The following is a 17,113-nucleotide window of genomic DNA, read 5'->3' on the forward strand; positions in this document are numbered from 1 at the left end:
TTTTTAGTTTTTTAATTGCTTGTTTGATTTTTACATTACCCAAACTGTATAATGAGTATAGACTCTTTGAGGCTAATTTTACAACATTTGACAAATTCCTGTCTAGCCATCCGAAGGTTTCTTATCATGCACTGGTAAGGCGCAAGTTAGAAATTTTAAGCTTCTTCTTTTCTCTACCGTTTTTTATATCCCAGATCCCCTCATGAAAAAAGAAGGGGCTCATTGTCATCTTCAGGAAAGACTCTAACTGTGGGCTCGTCTGTCTCCCCGTATTCCTCTCCCAGGGTTTTGTCTGCATCTGCTAGTTCTGCATCCAGCTTGAGCCACTCAAGGTAATCCTCCCTAAACTTGTCAATAGGCCAGCTAAGCTTTTACATTTATTTCTCAGAGGTAACTATGAATTAGAGGTGTCAAATTAGGGCATTAAATGCAGGCATTTTTATCGCGCTATGTTTTTTTTTGTTTTAAATCTATTTTTTAATCTCTAACTTTACTTTTTCTGTTTGCGAGTTGCCTTTATGAAATCTGTGTTTGTGCGGTGGACTTCCTGTGCTTGCGTTGTTAGGGGTGGAAAACAATGGTCAGTCACACCTTGAAGTGGACATTGATTGGTTGTCACTGGGTTTGGGCTTGCTTAGCAGATGCTGGTAGTCTCCCATTGTAGCTGGGAAGGCGGGGGGGTGCGGTGAATAGCGGAGAAGAGAGGTGAAAATGGAGGAGCATGTGAAAGTTTTCAGTCCAGTAAATGGAGAATTTGCATTTCTAAAACGCCCCGAAGGCACCATTGATAAAGGTTGATTGATATGTGGAAAGGACTTTGCTTACCATCAAAAAAATCTCAGGTTTATCCTACCACATAAACACAAGCACCCGGTTGCGAGCGCAGCCACAGCAACGCCCTCGCCAAACTAAACTCGAGGAGAGCAGCCTGTGCATGTGTGCGTCGGCAACAGAGAGGCTGATGAATGTTCTTGCCAAGTGTATGTAAATGTCTAGGACTGCATCTGTTCAAGTCTGTTGAAAAATAGATCAATTACTTTATAAAGCCACTTTTTTGTTGTTATACATCAATCTTTTGATCTGCCACAATAATGTAATGAATTCAAGGGGAAAACACCTCAAGGTGAGGGCTTTTGTAAGCAATTTTTAGGTGAGATTAAAAAAGAGATCTATTAGATTAATTAATTACAGATCTTAATTAATTCATCGCTCAATTGGGTTGATTGAAAACCAGACGTGCTGCTGCATTCTGGATCATCTGTAGAGGTTTAACTGAGCACGCAGGGAGGCCGACCAACAAGGAATTACAATAGTCAATGCTTGACATGACCAGAGCCTGAACCAAAAGCTGTGTCGTATGTTCTGTCAGGTAGGGTCTGATTTTCCTGATGTTGTAGAGAGCGAACCGGCAAGACCGGGAAACCAAGGCAACATGGTCCTTAAAGGTCAGCTGGCTGTCTAAAATGACAGCAAGATTCCTGGCAGAAGATGTGGGCACAAGTGTGGTGTAATCCAGCTGCACCCTTATCTGAGGAGGTAAGGAGTGACTGGCTGGACAAACAATGAGCTCAGTTTTGGACAGATTTAACTGAAGGTGACGGCCCTTCATCCAAGCAGAGATATCAGAAAGACAGGCCGATATTTGCATTGAAATGGCCGTGTCACCAGGTGGGAAGGAAAGGAAGAGCTGGGTGTCATCAGCATAGCAGTGGTAGGAGAAGCCGTGGGAGGTGATGATTTCAACTAGTGAAGTGGTGTATATTGAAAAGAGAAGGGGGCCAAGCACCGATCCCTGTGGCACCCCTGTTGCCAGCTCATGCGATCTGGACACTCGTCCTTGCCATGATATGGTATTTGGAACTGTTCATAATTCCTTCCGCCCTGATCCACTCCCTCGGTTCCAGCTAACGAAAAACAGCCCCAAAGCATGATGATGCCACCACCATGCTCACTGTAGGTAGTTATGGTGTTCTTTTGGTGATGAGCAGTGTTGTTTTTGCGCCAAACATGCCTTTTGGAAATATATCCTAGGGCTTGGATATTTTTCTTTGTAAGATAAGGCTTCCGTCTTGCCAACCTACCCCATAGCCCAGACATATGAAGAAGATGTGAGATTGTTGTCACATGTGCTACACAGCCAGTACTTGCCAGAAATTCCTGCAGCTCCTTCAGTGTTGCCGTCGGCCTCTTGGCAGCCTCCCTGACCAGTTTTCTTCTCGTCTTATCAATTTTGGACGGACGTCCTATTTTTGGTAATGTCACTGTTATGTAGACTTGTAGTCAAGACCGGTTAAACCTAGACCAAGACTACCAAGACCAAAGACTATCAAGACCAAGACAGACCAAGTGAAGACCAAGACTAGTTAAGCTCAAGACCAAGACCAAAAAAAAAACTAGTTATTTTGTCATCTTGCGTGAGTTGTAGAATATAAGCGCCATCCTGGGTTCAGCTGCTTATTTTACATATGAGGTTGTATTCAGCTGCAGCACAATAACACAGAGACAGTGGATGTCTTATGTTTGAACTCACCAAAAATGTTTTCATCAATTAGCTGAGATCAAATATGTGTGGCAATGGCTTTTTCTACACTATTCGAGGATTGACTTGAGTGCTTTCAAGGATTGACATTACTATTAACTAGTCCCAAAGTGATCTAGCAAAATAACAAGCCTCCAACCCCCCCTTCCACCTCAGAAAAGTCTAATGAATAGTAAATGTTACTGATTTAAATTGTATTTAATTTGTAGATGAAACATGAATTTTAAATATTAAAGATACACACAATTACCGACTTGAAATTGCATTATTTACCATTATACTAACCAAATTACACTGTATATCAGCATCACTGAAATGGCATAGACCTAATGCTTAATCAGTCACAATATGCAAATATTATTCAAAAGCCAATGATGCCATATATATATTCAAACAAGGCCATTATAAACACAATATTGTAATTAAATACAGACACAAAAGCAGATGCACCAAAACATGCATTAAATCAAATGCAAAATACAAAACTGTATGTTAACAAGAGGACAAACTGGTGATCACAAGATTCTGTCACCTTGGTGTGTACAATGGCATCCCAATTACATGGCGAGGCAGAGAAAAGACCAAGACCACAAAAAAGCGGTCTCGAGAACTACAAGTCTACTGTTGTGCCATGTTTTCTCCACTTGATGACGACGGTCTTCACTCTTTTCTATGGTATATTTAATTCCAGGGAAATTCTTTTGTAGCCTTCACTTGACTGATATCTTTGGATAATGAGATCCCTCTCATGCTTTGGAAGCTCTCTGCGGACCTTGGCTTGTGCTGGAAGATTTGGCTACTAGGGAAACTACTAAAACAGCTGGACTTTATTTGGGGATGATCAGAGGCACTCTGATCAGAGACAGGTGTGTGCTGGCTCCAATATAACATGAGTTTGAATGTAATTGGTTAAACAACATTATCTCAATTGTTTATTTTTACTTCACCTCTCTGAAAGATTTCTGTTTGTCTTTCAATTGCGTTGTACAGGTTATAGGTCACATTAAAGTTATTCTATGCAACTTCTGAGAGCTAGCAAGATTTGAAAGTGGCGCCTCCTCTAAGCCCCCATGTTTTTGACCAAGACTGGTTTATTTTGCTTTTCGGTTTGCAAAATAATGGCACATCTTTTCAGAGAGGCAATATTATTTAGCCAGCAACATAAGAAGAGTCATTTCAGCAACAAATTGGTCTCTCTATTTTTATTTATATTTTTGTTGATGAAAGGTTGTATTCGGGCCTCACCAAATGTCCATGTGTATCTCTCTCAATTTAAATCTACACCCGCACGCACGCACACCCATCAACAACGGCCTGCTCTGCTTGTCACCTGTTATGTTCAATTAACTTGATGCACATGATTATTCTGTTTTAAAAAGCCACTGATAAATTATGAAATGTTAGACTTTAAAGAGCATAAAAGCTGTGCCATGATGTTTAATCTAAAGCCTGCGGTTTTGGTAGCGTTTCTGCATAATTATACACTCAGCTGTTTTTGGCAATTTAGGCTCTAGATTTATTTATTTTTTCTTCTACTTCACTCATCCCTCTTCGCTCCTCGTACTGCTCTCAATGCCTGTCCAACTTGAACATTTCAGAAAATATCATGAATGTTGTATAACCTCTCCTGTTAAAATGATTGATTTTTATTTTTTTCTCCTTTTTTCAGGGGCGGGTCTCAAGAGAAAGACAAAGCAGTGTCCTCATCCATAGTTTCCTCCGTCCAGTCCAAAATAACTCAGGTATTGTTCTTTGCTTTTACACAAGATTTGTCCTCTGCTGAGCTTTATAGCCTACCCAATAAATGTACTGAGTGGTGTTCTTTGTTTCCATCATGCAAAGAGGAAGGACGCAGAGTGCTGTTCACTTTCACAGTGGTTTTTATAGCTTTTGTCTTGGGGAGCATTACTATGGTTCATTTTTTATTTCCACCCCCAGACCCACTGGATATTTTTACAACACATCCATGTGTTATGTCTTTGAATTGGTCTTACAAAGTGGTAGGATGTGCTCACTTGCATTTAAATGTGTTTCTGTTGAACACTTGAGTACGTGGAGCTGCTTTTATTGCAAAATGTGTCTGTTTGTGTCAAGTTATTAGTGTTTAAAGGCTCATCATGGACCTTGAAACAGCTGTTCATCATAACAATTTTAGCTCAGGGTCTACTTCAAGCTCTCAACGTCACTGATGTCATCATTGTCTTAAACCACTAGCAGACAACAAATGAAAAATACAAAGCAAAGAGGTTGTGCTTGTTTATCACACAACCTAGGTTAAAGTGGACATATATTGTCAAGCTGTAAAGATTTTTGAGTTTTTAACCAGTGTAGATTGCACCAGATTGAGTTCATAATTTACTCTGGCTCTCATCTATATTGACAAGCATGTTACCCCAAGCCATGTGATTGAATGTTTGGAGGAGAGGTTGCTGCCTCTCGTGTGGTGATTTCCAAGTCAGTAGTCTTTCAGGGGATTGTATTGAGCAGTATTATTGAACGCTGTTGCTGGGATTTGTCAAGGCCATATGTTTCTATTATACCACTCAAACAAAAGTTCTCTTGCTAGCTCATGTAGATGCTTTTCCTAATTTAAAATGCACTTCTGCCTCTTGCTCTCATTCTGGGAGCTTTGCCAAGATTTTAAGGAGGGAAAAGCCTAAATATTGGTCAGCGCTATTTGAATGGCAGGCAATAGCAGATGCAATTGAGCTCCTGGCTGTGAAAATTTATGAAGATGGGAGATTTTACCTTTCCACTGAGGAAGCTCACAGAATTGGGCCTTTTTTTTATTGTCCTGCAGCACTTATAAATTCAGACACCAAGGACTGATATGTCAAAATTAATTCCAATAACCTTTCAGCACGTTTGTCTGATTTCTGATGTGGTGTTCAGCTCCGTACTGCAAATAAGTTTAGCCTATATATCACTGGTTAATTGATTTTTTTTTTTTACGGTAACAAAAATGGCCATACTAGTGGTATATGTAGAGAATTATAGATTGTATCCTTGGCAAACTCGGTCACACAGGACTTCTGACCTATCACCTTTTTGCCTCTCAGTGAACAGTTTTCACTGATTTTGCTAAGTTCACACTCACCTTGGAAGCACTTGAAGTCGGGCTCATCATCATTGTCCACTCATGCGGTGACTGGTAACCACTAACGTGGCGATGCTTACTTACACCTGTTTTTAGAGGGCTGTTATTTGTTTTTTGTTCCTCCATTTGAATTCTGCACAAGTGGTGACTGCATTACATGAGCATGTCCCATAAAATAGCTTGAGCCTATTTTTCACGGCTGTGTGTTCATTGTCATTTGCTATATTTAGGGCCTGAGCACGAGAGTACGAGGACCCTATTGTATCTGTAGTGTTCATTATGGGCATGCCAACATAATGGCTGCCGAAGGGCCATTTTGATAGCATTTTGATAGCAAGCTAAAGTCGTAAAAAAAACAGCATGACCCCGCTCTGGTATGGAAGACAAAATTACCCCAAAAATAAACATGGCCGAAAAAACGAGGAAAAACATGAAAATGAAGGTGATTATATTGATATCCAGAAAAAGTTTCCCTTTTCTTATTATTCTTATTATTTCTTCTTATTCCGCACACTTTTTTCATCCGTTAATGCGGCCCGAACCGCAACGTGCACCCATGCATGGCATACATAATTGAATGTGACTCCATCGTGCCTCATTACTTTTCTCATTCAAAAGTGTTACCATGGCAACGAGCGAGAGGGGACGAATGGGCAGTAGGGCATGCCCATATCAAAATTTCCTGAAATTTTCTAGTTATTATTATTCCGCATGCTTTTCCGTCTGTTAATGCGGCCTGAACCGCAACGTGCACCCATACATGGCATACATCATTACATGCGTCTCCATGATGCCTTGATGCGCATTACTTTTCTAAGTCAAAAGTGTTACCGTGGCAACGCTAGCGGCTAGCAAGGCGCTTGTTGCTCGGCCAAACTTTATCGTAGAGACATAATTCAAAATTTCAAAGACTTGGGCCGATTGGCACTAAAAGACTGTAAGAGATCATTATGCCAATTTATATAGGTTTTGCAATATTTAACTTTACATTTTTTTTTAAATGTCCATTTTATTATGGACGCTTCTTGCTAGGCAACAGGTTATCGTACAGACATCATTACAACATTGACAAACCCGGGACGCGTTGCACTACAATATATTTTAGTTTCATCATGCTAGCTATTACAGTTTTTGAGATATTCAACTATGCTCATTTTGATGCTAACGGAACTTTGGACGCTTGTTGCGCGGCAACGCGATATCATAGAGACTTTGATCCAACGTATAAATACTTGGGTTGCTGTGGACTACAACATACTGAGGTCTCATTAGGCTGTTTACAGCTTTTGAGATATTGAAACCAAATTGTCCAATTCTATCCTATGGGGCTTGTTACCATGGCAACAAAAACCTATGCATTTGTATGAGGGAGCATGTGAATGAATCATCAGGTTAATGCGGCCTGAACTGCAACGTGCATCCAGGCATGGTATACATCATTCCATGCGTCTCCTTCGTGCCTTGATGGCTATTACTTTTCTCCATCAGAAGTGTTACCGGGGCAACGCTAGATGCCAAAAAGTGGAAAAAATGGAAAAAATGTGGGGGCTCATTGCTTGGCCGAACTTTATCATTGTTACAAACTGTTACAGTAGTCCAAATGAGATGACACAAAAGCATGAATAATTAGCTTCAGGTCATTTTTGGAAACAACTGTTCTTAGTTTAGAGATATTGCTTATATGGTAAAAACAGTTCCTCATCAGCTGTTTGGAGTGGTGTTCTAATGGCATGTCTTTGTCAAAGACAACACCAAGATTTCTTAGGCTGGACTTAAAAGAGACACTCAAATCACCTAGAAACTGGCTGATAGCTGGAATGACATCATCAGGGCCAATCATCAGCACTTCAGTTTTATCGGAGTTCAGCTGCAGAGAATTTACTCCGAGCCACTGTTTTATCTGTGCAAGGCACTCTATCAAGGAATTCAATTTGTGAATCTCAGAGGCCTTAAAAGAACAGTAGAGCTGCATATTGTCTGTAAATAAATGGTATGAAACATCAGGAAACTCCTGGATTTTCTTACCCAACAGGGTAATGTATAATAAAAACAAAAATGGACCCAAAACAGAACCCTGAGGTACTTCGCACAGCAAATCAGCAGTCAGACAGGAACTGGTTTGCTGAAACACTAAAGCGCCTACTTGACAAATGGAAAATGAACCAGGAAAGAACCGGTTCAGACATTCCAACCAAATCCCTCAGTCTTGTTAACAAGATTTCATGATCGACAGTGTCAAATGTCGAGGGAAAGATCCAACAGGATCAGAACAGTGCATTTCCCAGAGTCTGCAGACAGCATAATGTCACTAGATACCTTGAGCAGGACAGTTTCTATAGTGTGATGCTTACGGAAACCAGACTGAAAAGGATCGAAGATGTTACACTTCTCCAAAAAAGAAATTCATTGTTCAGAAACCACTTTCTCTAAGACTAAGGGATCCAGACTAGGTTTTTTGAGAAGTAGTTCCACAAAGGCATGTTTAAAGGAGCTGGGGAAAACACCAGAAGACAGTGAGGTATTTAATAATAATAATACATTTTATTTATAGGGCACCTTTCATGGCACTCAAGGTCGCCGTACAACAACAATACAGTCAATAAAATAATTAAAACAGACTCATGAAAAATATAAACAAACAACTGCACAGAACCCGTAGCAGAGCAACCACAAACAGGGGAACATCAGGTCTCATATGCCAGTCTGAAAATGTGGGATTTGAGGAGGGACTTGAAAAGGGAGAAGGAGTCGGTGTTCCTGAGGTCAGGGGGGAGGGAGTTCCAGAGATGAGGGGCAGATTGGTTGAAAGCTCTAGACCCCATGGTGGACAGACGGACTGGGGGGACGGTGAGGGTGATGGAAGAAGCAGACCTGAGAGACCGGGTGGAGACATTGATGTGAAGGAGGTCAGAGAGGTATGGGGGAGCGAGGTTGTGGATGGCCTTAAATGTCTGGAGGAGGATTTTGAAGTTGATCCGGTGTTTGATGGGGAGCCAGTGGAGTTGGTGTAGAACGGGAGTGATGTGACTGGTGGAAGGTGTTCTAGTTATGATGTGGGCTGCAGCGTTCTGGACCAGCTGAAGTTTATGGAGGAGTTTGTGCGGGAGACCAAAAAGAAGGGAGTTGCAGCAATCCAGGCGGGAGGTGACAAGCGAGTGTACCAGGATTGCGGCGCTGTTGGGAGTGAGTGAAGGGCGGAGGCGGTTGATGTTGCGGAGATGGAAGTAGGCGGACCGGATGGTGTTGTTGATGTGGGTGTGGAATGATAGGGTGCTGTCGAGGACGACACCCAGACTCTTGACCTGAGGGGAGGGGGAGACCGAGGAGTTGTCTATGGTAAGGTTGAAACTGGAATATTTAGTGAGGGTGGACCTAGAGCCAATGAGGACTACCTCAGTTTTATCACTGTTTAATTTGAGAAAATTGGAGGAAAACCACAATTTGATTTCCTGCAAACAGGCACAGAGGGAGGAGGGTGGGAAGGTGGAAGTGGGTTTGGAGGAAACTTAGAGCTGGGTGTCGTCCGCGTAGCAGTGGAAGTGGATGTTGTATTTACGGAAGATTAGACCAAGTGGGAGAAGATAAATGGTAAAGAGGATAGGGCCAAGGACAGAGCCCTGGGGGACATCGGAGGAGAGGGGGGATGGATGGGAAGTGAAGGATTTCAACTGGATGGACTGTGTACGGACAGAGAGATAGGAATGGAACCGGTCTAGGGGTGTGTCAGTTATGCCAATGGAGGATAGTCTGTTGAGGAGGGTGGAATGGGATATAGTGTCAAAAGTCGTGCTCAGATCAAGTAGGATGAGGATGGAGAGTAGTCCGGAGTCAGCTGCCATCAGGAGGTCGTTGGTGATCTTGAAAAGGGCTGTTTCCATGCTGTGGCGGGGGCGAAAGCCGGACTGAAATTGTTCGTAGAGGTTATTGTTAGAGAGATGAGTGTGAACCTGTGAAGCCACCGCCTTTTCCAGGATTTTTGAGAGGAATGGGAGGTTGGAAATGGGACAAAGGTTTTTGAGGTTGTTGGGGTCAGAGCCAGGTTTTTTGAGTAACGGTGTGACTGCAGCTGATTTCAGAGGTGGTGGGACAGTACCAGAGGTCAGGGAGGAATGGATAATGGCAGTGATCAGTATTTACCAGCTTAGTAACCCAGGGGCCAATGGCATCGAACACTTTTAAAAAGAGTTTACAGGGGAGAGCATCAGATAGACGAAAAAACGGCTTCATTCTGGTTACCAAAGCTGAGATATCAGCTTGGGTTACCGGATTAAAAGAAGACCAATTTTGGGGTGCTGGCTCAACAACTACAAGACAAGGGGGGAGGCCTTGATATCCCAGACTTTGCTGATTAAATACTTTAAAAATGCATTGCTATCAGCTTTGCAAGAAACAGGAGAAGAATGAGCAACAGGACACACAAGAGAACTAATGGTGTCAAACACAATTTGGGGCTTCTTCTTATTTAAAACTCTCAGCTGACAAAAGAAGTAAGATCTGGCATTTTTTATCATTTCATTTAAGGAAAACATCAGTTCCCTGAGATGCAATCTATGTAGCTCAAGTTTGGTAGATTTCCATATACGCTCTGTTTTCCGACAGAGACGCTTCATGTCCTGAATACAGACATTAATCCATGGACATGGTTTTCTTTATCACTAAATTAGATTTAACAGGAGTAATCTGATCCAAAATAGATTTACAATGACTGTTAAAACTATAAGTGAGTCTATCCACGTCATGACATTTCTCAAGCACTTTAGAGTCAAACATGGCAGAGAACCGATCTGCTGTATCCTCAGTGATGATGCGCCTCTTTGACCTAATCTCAGATTAGGCGTAGGTTTGGGAGCAAAGGACAGGTCAAATAAAACTCAGCAATGATCACTAATGTGGACATCTTCTACACAAAGGTTGGTAACGTTGATGCCAAGAGAAAAAACTAAGTCTCCTCTTTTTGCCCGGAGCAAGAAACAGTAAGAGGAACTCAGATGAGTCGGTCGAGCAAACAAAAGGTGGAGGAAAAGTTTGACTGTACTTTCCCCAGTCACTAAAAAGGGACTCCATAGACTCCTTTAAGCCAAAAAGAGAGCAACGGTCGTAACTCAAAACATTAGAGGCATGATAATTCGATAATCAGCCTGATATGACCACATATGTTAAAAAAACAATAGTAGTCTTATAAAGAATAGTAGTAATACTAATAATAGACTAATAGTAGTCAACAGTAGTCTGCGTAGAAGGCAAGCAGTGGCGTAACCAAGCACAGGCGCCATCTTGTCTCTCTCTCTCTCTATTGAGACTCCAATCTATGAGGTTGTTATGGTTGCAAGGTGAGTGTCTTATTGCCATTGAGGTTGCTTATTGGTGTGGGGAAGGTAATCCTTGTTTTTGATTTGTGGGTAATTTGTGATTTGTGATCTGTAGCATTTTCCTTTAGATATGTGCGTTTGTCCTCCATGTGGATTCAGCAACATCTGGAAATGAAAAAGGAACTGTTAACGTTTGTAATGCGAGAACCACAATAAATGTTGATGAATTTAAACAGTAACTTATCTTTGAACTGGACCGAAGGATCATCTGCCATTCTGGAAATTAGGTGGTTTTTTGACTTGCAGCAGTCTAAAAAAATATCAGGAGAAAGTATTTTAGTTTTCAGTCTGAAAGAGAGAAAAGAAGAGACATTTAAAAAGTAACTTATCTTTCTTTTCCTGCACCCACCTTTATGATAAAAACAAAAAAAAAACCATGTGTAAAGACATATTAAAAAAAGACTTACCAGTACTTACCTTTAGTTTTCCACTGTGGACAGACATGTGTAATGATCAGTGCAATAATGTGCATGGTCCACTTTGAACAACCACACAAGGGGTAACGTACACACAGAAACTATGCTTGCTTTGTGCAAAAGTAGGCATGAGAATAGGAAACAGGTTCAAGAAGGTGTACCAGAGACAAAAAACTGCGAAGTCAACACGCAGTACACTGGATTGGTATCCAGGATAGTTCTGATCCACTAATGCACTCAAAGTAATATACCACTTATGGAAAGAAGTGGTGCAAGATAGAACCAGCAAGTCATGAAACGGAACTTGTGTGAACTAGTTATTCTTAAATGAAAGTCAGAACAGACCTGCTGGTCAACAATCCCCACACTCTGATCAGCAGTTGTCCACAGTAGCTGATTGGTCTGTAACAATGACAGTCATTGTTATAACATTATGTGTATAAATGTGCCCAGACACCCCTTAAAGTCAAAGTGATCCCACGGCAGCATGTTTTTATTACCTTCTGCTTAACAGGAGACCAATCAAATGGGTTGGAAGGGCTACGAATGATGGCCTCGCCTTTCCCAACCACTCCGGTGGAAACTGGTCTGGTGGGTCGTCTGGCAAGGGGGTCTGGGTGAAGCCAGGACTTTAGGTGTCATGGCCTCCAGTTGCTGACGGGCAGCCACCGACAGCAACTGCACCAGAATGTGCATCCCCACCGAGTCACTCAGGTGTACCTGGAGACATGTGGCAAGTTCCTTGTGTTGTTGTTGACTGAAGACACTTGTGTTAAACATCCAAAGATGAGTGTGTGACAGCAGTTCAGAATTTTAGCTTTCATATATTCTGCTATTTACATCTAGATGTGTTAAATAACTCATCTTAAAAAAACCCACTCTCTGAATGCACCCATTTTTCAAGTGAGCAAAAGTATCAGGACTTTGTTATTTTTCCTTAAGCGTAGTGAAGACCTTTCAGGTTAAATGTTCAAAAATTAAATTACCAAGTTCGACTTATACACATTTTCTATCTGTGCAGTCAAAGGGGTAGAGGGCTCTGGCCAAAGAGGGGGCCGCAAAGGGTCTCCTGCTGATCAATTCGCCTCTCGGCCTATTCAAGGTTTTGGTTTAGAGAAAATTATGCCATGAATTTGACTTACCCCATCTTTACACCAGAGATCAAGATGTCTCCAAGGAAAGTGCTCTGAAATGTGGACGTACTGAACACCTTAAGAAAAAAGAAAAATACATGTTTGCTACTCCCAACCTACCGTGGCATGAACGAATAATTGAATAACATTTTTATTTCAATGTCTTACCAAGTAAAGTGGCCCCTCCCCTACAGGTTTATAAGACACTTTTAGAAAATAACATGCAGCATGTTAACGCAACTGGACACTAAAAACACAACGCTCTGTTCCTTTTACTCAACCAAAAACATTGTATTCATTAATTCAGATTTATTCCTCACGCTGCTACGCGGTGGAACTCCTGACACAGGAACTCTTGCTGGAACTCTTGCTTGAACTTTTGCTCAACGTTGAGCCGGGGCGGAAAGTCCAGCACAAATACCTGCAGGATTTATTTTTAATATACCTGTACCTAAAGATTCCAAAGGAAAAAAAACAAAAAAACAACCACCACCACACAGGGAAAAAGACTTGCATAGCCCCAACGCTCACGGACGGTGGTCAGCAGCTTCCTGAAGTCGTCTGAAGCCTCACCAATGGTCCTGCTGCCAGTCAGGAACACAAATACAGGAAGAGAAAAACGTAAAGCCTGCAATGAAAAAAAATATTACAAAATATATTACTATTGAGCACATACCTGCTTGGAAGTCTGTGAATGGACAAAGAAGACCTTCTGGACAGAAGATGGGACCACACAGCTAAAATAGATGACGTTAAAAACAGCATTGTAAGTTAAAAATGCTAATTATGAGTACAGATAAATGACTATTTCTCTATATTGTTCAGCCTTATTTGATACTCTTAAACTGAAAAAAGTTCCCGTTAAAGATAATCAGTTGTTTTAAAATTACCCGGCCAGGCCAAGGGCTGTCCCGGAGCTTCAATACCTACAAAAAAGTTTTAAAACATTTTTAAAAAGCACACACATTCATAACCATATAAATCACAATCGTATATGAAGCCATACCTTTGGAGCAGGTGAAAGGGGAGACATCTGGGCCAACGCAGCTTTCCCCGATGTCTGAAAAAAAATGAACAACCAATTACAGACAATAACTAAAATTACACAAAACTTTGACAAATGGACATAGTGTAAAACTGAATACATTTAACATCTACTGATAGTCTACTGGAATAGTTGCTTTAGGTATGATCTACGTGACACAAACAGACCTATGATTGTGTGTGTGTTTGTGTGTGGAGGCAAAGGGGGTAGGTTGTGTAGACAAAAATGATCGTGGGGAGCAGATGGCCAAATACTCTTGAAAATCAATTAGAGCGAGGCATGCACGAAGGCAACATAAAGCACACGTGAAGCTGCTGGATGGGGAATAGGCTTATGACATTAACAAACTCCGCTAGACGACATGTCCCCCAAATTACTGTTGGTATGAAACGTGCACACACATGGCATTATATTGAGGCCAGTAACGCTATGGTGTAGTTTTCTTTTTTTGTTGGACAAATTGATTTATTAATAATTGTAACAGGCCTATGGGGGCAGGAAAAGACTTACAGCCCACCTCTTATTCACTGTCGGAAACCCCGTATAAAAAATATCCACATGCACACAAACGCATTAAATCTGAAGCACTACCTCCAGCACAGGTGGGGTGGTGGGTGTCTGGGAGGAGGAGTCTGTCACAGGTGACTGAAAAAAACAAGCAGGTTACACACAATAATACAGTGACAAACCATCTAAAATTGAATGTAGTATCTACAGATATTTTTTCCTGAATTGAATGCATTCTACTGAATTTCACAGTGTAGGTACCAGCTGAGTGTCCACACCCACAGACAGATCCGCCTTCTTCCAATGCCTCTTGACAGCCTCAGCACGCCGTCCCTTATGAGCCATCCTGGCAGGTCCGACCTTGCTGGGAAAAAAAAGACAAAAAAAGGGCAGAAACGGCCAAAAGTATGACCTACCTTTCTGCTGAATCAAAGTTGTCAGTGATGCGTGTTAGTGTTAAAGAATGTGAATAAAGGCAGTGAGGTGATGTTATATGTCAATGTGGTGTACAGATGAATATAAATCCTCAGGGTTGAGTGTCTCTCTCTTTCTCTGGATCAGAAAAGGTCGAAGCGAAAACTCTGGAAACCAAATCTCGCAGTGTCAAGCTTTAAGAAGAGGCAAAATATAAATGATCAGTTAATTTTTAAAAGGTACTCATGGTGTCTACAGGTTTGACCAAAGTAAATTTAAGACTTTTTTTTTTTTCCACTTCAATGTCTTCAAGTGGCGACTTAATTTATTTGGCTTCATGCTGTCCGCTGCCAGCATTTTTAAACATAAAACACACTGGTCTTTCCTCGTCTCCCACTGTAATCACAGTGAAGCCAAGCACTACATATGCTTCGTCATATTTCGTCGTCTTAGCGGTTGACTTTCTTTTGTCTCGTATCTTCATCTCTCTCCACCTTTCTTTTCATCCCTGTTAAACATTTCTTCACGCTGTCTCTTAAGTGTTTGTTTACTCACTTCGTATCGCCTGCTCGGTGAAAAATAAATCCTACACCATAGAGCTAATACTCTCTGCGCACACTCTGACAATGAGAGCGCCACTGCCAACTACTGTAGTGGATCTGCAATTACACTTTTTTCTAGTATGTGTACTTTCTTTTTATTTATCATAAATGTAAATTGAATCTCTTTCAGCAGATCAAACCTTTTTATATTTAAAAAAAGGAGATCAAGTTTAACCAAAAAGTGTCAAATTGTCAGTGCATCTCTTATTCCAGAGTTCAAAAGGCTTTGGGACCAGATGATGAGTCAACAGTGCAGTTGAAAAGTGACACCAACTATTCCTTGAACAGTGGTGCTATTTTCAGTCAAATAGGGCTTTTCCACCAACTCAAACTTTATTTGAAATAAGTGTTTGAGGGTTTATTGGAATATTCTGTACTGTTATCGAGGATAATGCAGAAATTTGCAACAGGTTGGCATTCCGAAACCATATGCCTGAAGGTTCCTGGTTTATTCTGAGAGCATAGTGTACATAAAGAGCTAACCAGGATCTTCATATGGTAAAGCTTGCAAGGTGCTAAATAAGTTCTGTGTACAAATTGAAAATGAATAAGCTGATGATCTGGGTTTCTGGAAGATGATATTATATTGGTCCATACTTCATTCCAGTTGAAATTTGGGTCCCAGTCAGGTATATCCACTCTCCCTATTGCATCTAGGGCATTTTTGAAATATATTGATATATAGTTGTGACCACGCCCCTTGTTTTTAACTTTTCTATTAGCTCATACAGGGGATGTTCAAATAACTTTACATCATTAGGTACACCTTGCACCTTACGTGCAGCCCTAATTTGCAAGTAGAAAAAGAAAGATGTGTTCTGTAAATTAAAACTAAACTTCATATCTTGAAATGTGCGCAGGCCATTTTCATCATAAATATCACTTAGTAGATGAATTCCCTGACCTCTCCATTGTGGGAATTGGATGGGTCTACCCCCAATTGGTAGACTAAAATGATTAAAGATCGGAGTGTTTAAGTGCCACTGAGTTGTAAAGTTACATAGCTTTTCCACAGAATGCCAAGTTGAGATCAAGTGAGATATAATTGAACCAAATTGTGATTTGCACATTTTAATTGGTAAATTAGATAATAACACCTCTCTGAGAGACCATGGATTCACTGTTTTCTTCTAATGAACGCCACGAGACATTGGCTGTAGGATTAAACCACGTAGTGAGTGGGCGAAGGGAAAAAGCCCAGGAATATAATTTAAAATTTGGCAATGACAAGTCTCTTCTATTTCGCTGGAGAGCAGGAGTTTTTAATGGAGGCCTCTTGCCTTTCAAAGGTAAATTTGTTAATATCTTTATATAATTTTCCCCAACTTCCCGCTGGGGGAGCAAGCGGTATCATCGAACTTTTAAAATTAACTCTAGGTAGCACATTCATCTTTATAATGGCTATACAAGCCTGTATTGAGTTTGGTAAATTCATCCATCTGTCCAAATCATATGTTCCTTCATATGTTTAAGGAGTCCCCCAGGGGTCAGTGTATGGTCTTAAACTGTTTATCATCTATATCAATGACACATGTAAAGTATCACAAATACTGAAATTCATACTATTTGCCGATGACACAAACATATTTTATTCTGGTGAGAACTTACAGCAACTTTTGGACAATATTACCTCAGAATTTGACAAAAAAAAAAAAAAAAAATGGTTTGACAATAACAAGTTATCATTAAACTTAAACAAAACAAAAATGATGGTATATGGAAACAACAAAAACAATCAAGCACAGGTACAGATTGAGGGTGTAAACATTGAAAGAGTACATGAAACTAAATTTCTTGGGGTAATTATAGACGACAAGATTTGCTGGAAATCTCATATTAAACACTTCCACAACAAAATATCTAGAGGCATCTCAGTTCTGGCCAGAGCAAAGCAATTCCTGGACAGCAAATCACTCTGCATTCTGTTCTGTTCCCTAGTTTTGCCTTATCTAAGTTACTGTTTAGAGGTTTGGGGAAATACGTATATAAGT

General features: G+C 40.8%; 1 protein-coding gene across 7 annotated transcripts in view; it reads left to right on the forward strand.

Moving 5' to 3' along the window:
• sfswap (splicing factor SWAP) overlaps positions 1-17,113 on the forward strand; it is a 73,180-nt gene that overhangs the window by 45,525 nt on the left and 10,542 nt on the right. For 5 of the 7 annotated variants that reach the window (XM_061734337.1, XM_061734341.1, XM_061734339.1 and 2 more), the window contains exons 17-18: positions 195-332; positions 4,209-4,281. In XM_061734337.1, the coding sequence (XP_061590321.1) occupies positions 195-332; positions 4,209-4,281 (211 nt within the window). The remainder of the gene's footprint in view (positions 1-194; positions 333-4,208; positions 4,282-17,113) is intronic. The other 2 variants (XM_061734342.1, XM_061734343.1) reach the window with 2 other exon arrangements.

This window comes from Cololabis saira, chromosome 11 (genome assembly GCF_033807715.1).
Source record: "Cololabis saira isolate AMF1-May2022 chromosome 11, fColSai1.1, whole genome shotgun sequence".
In the NCBI taxonomy this organism is placed as follows: Eukaryota; Metazoa; Chordata; class Actinopteri; order Beloniformes; family Belonidae; genus Cololabis; species Cololabis saira.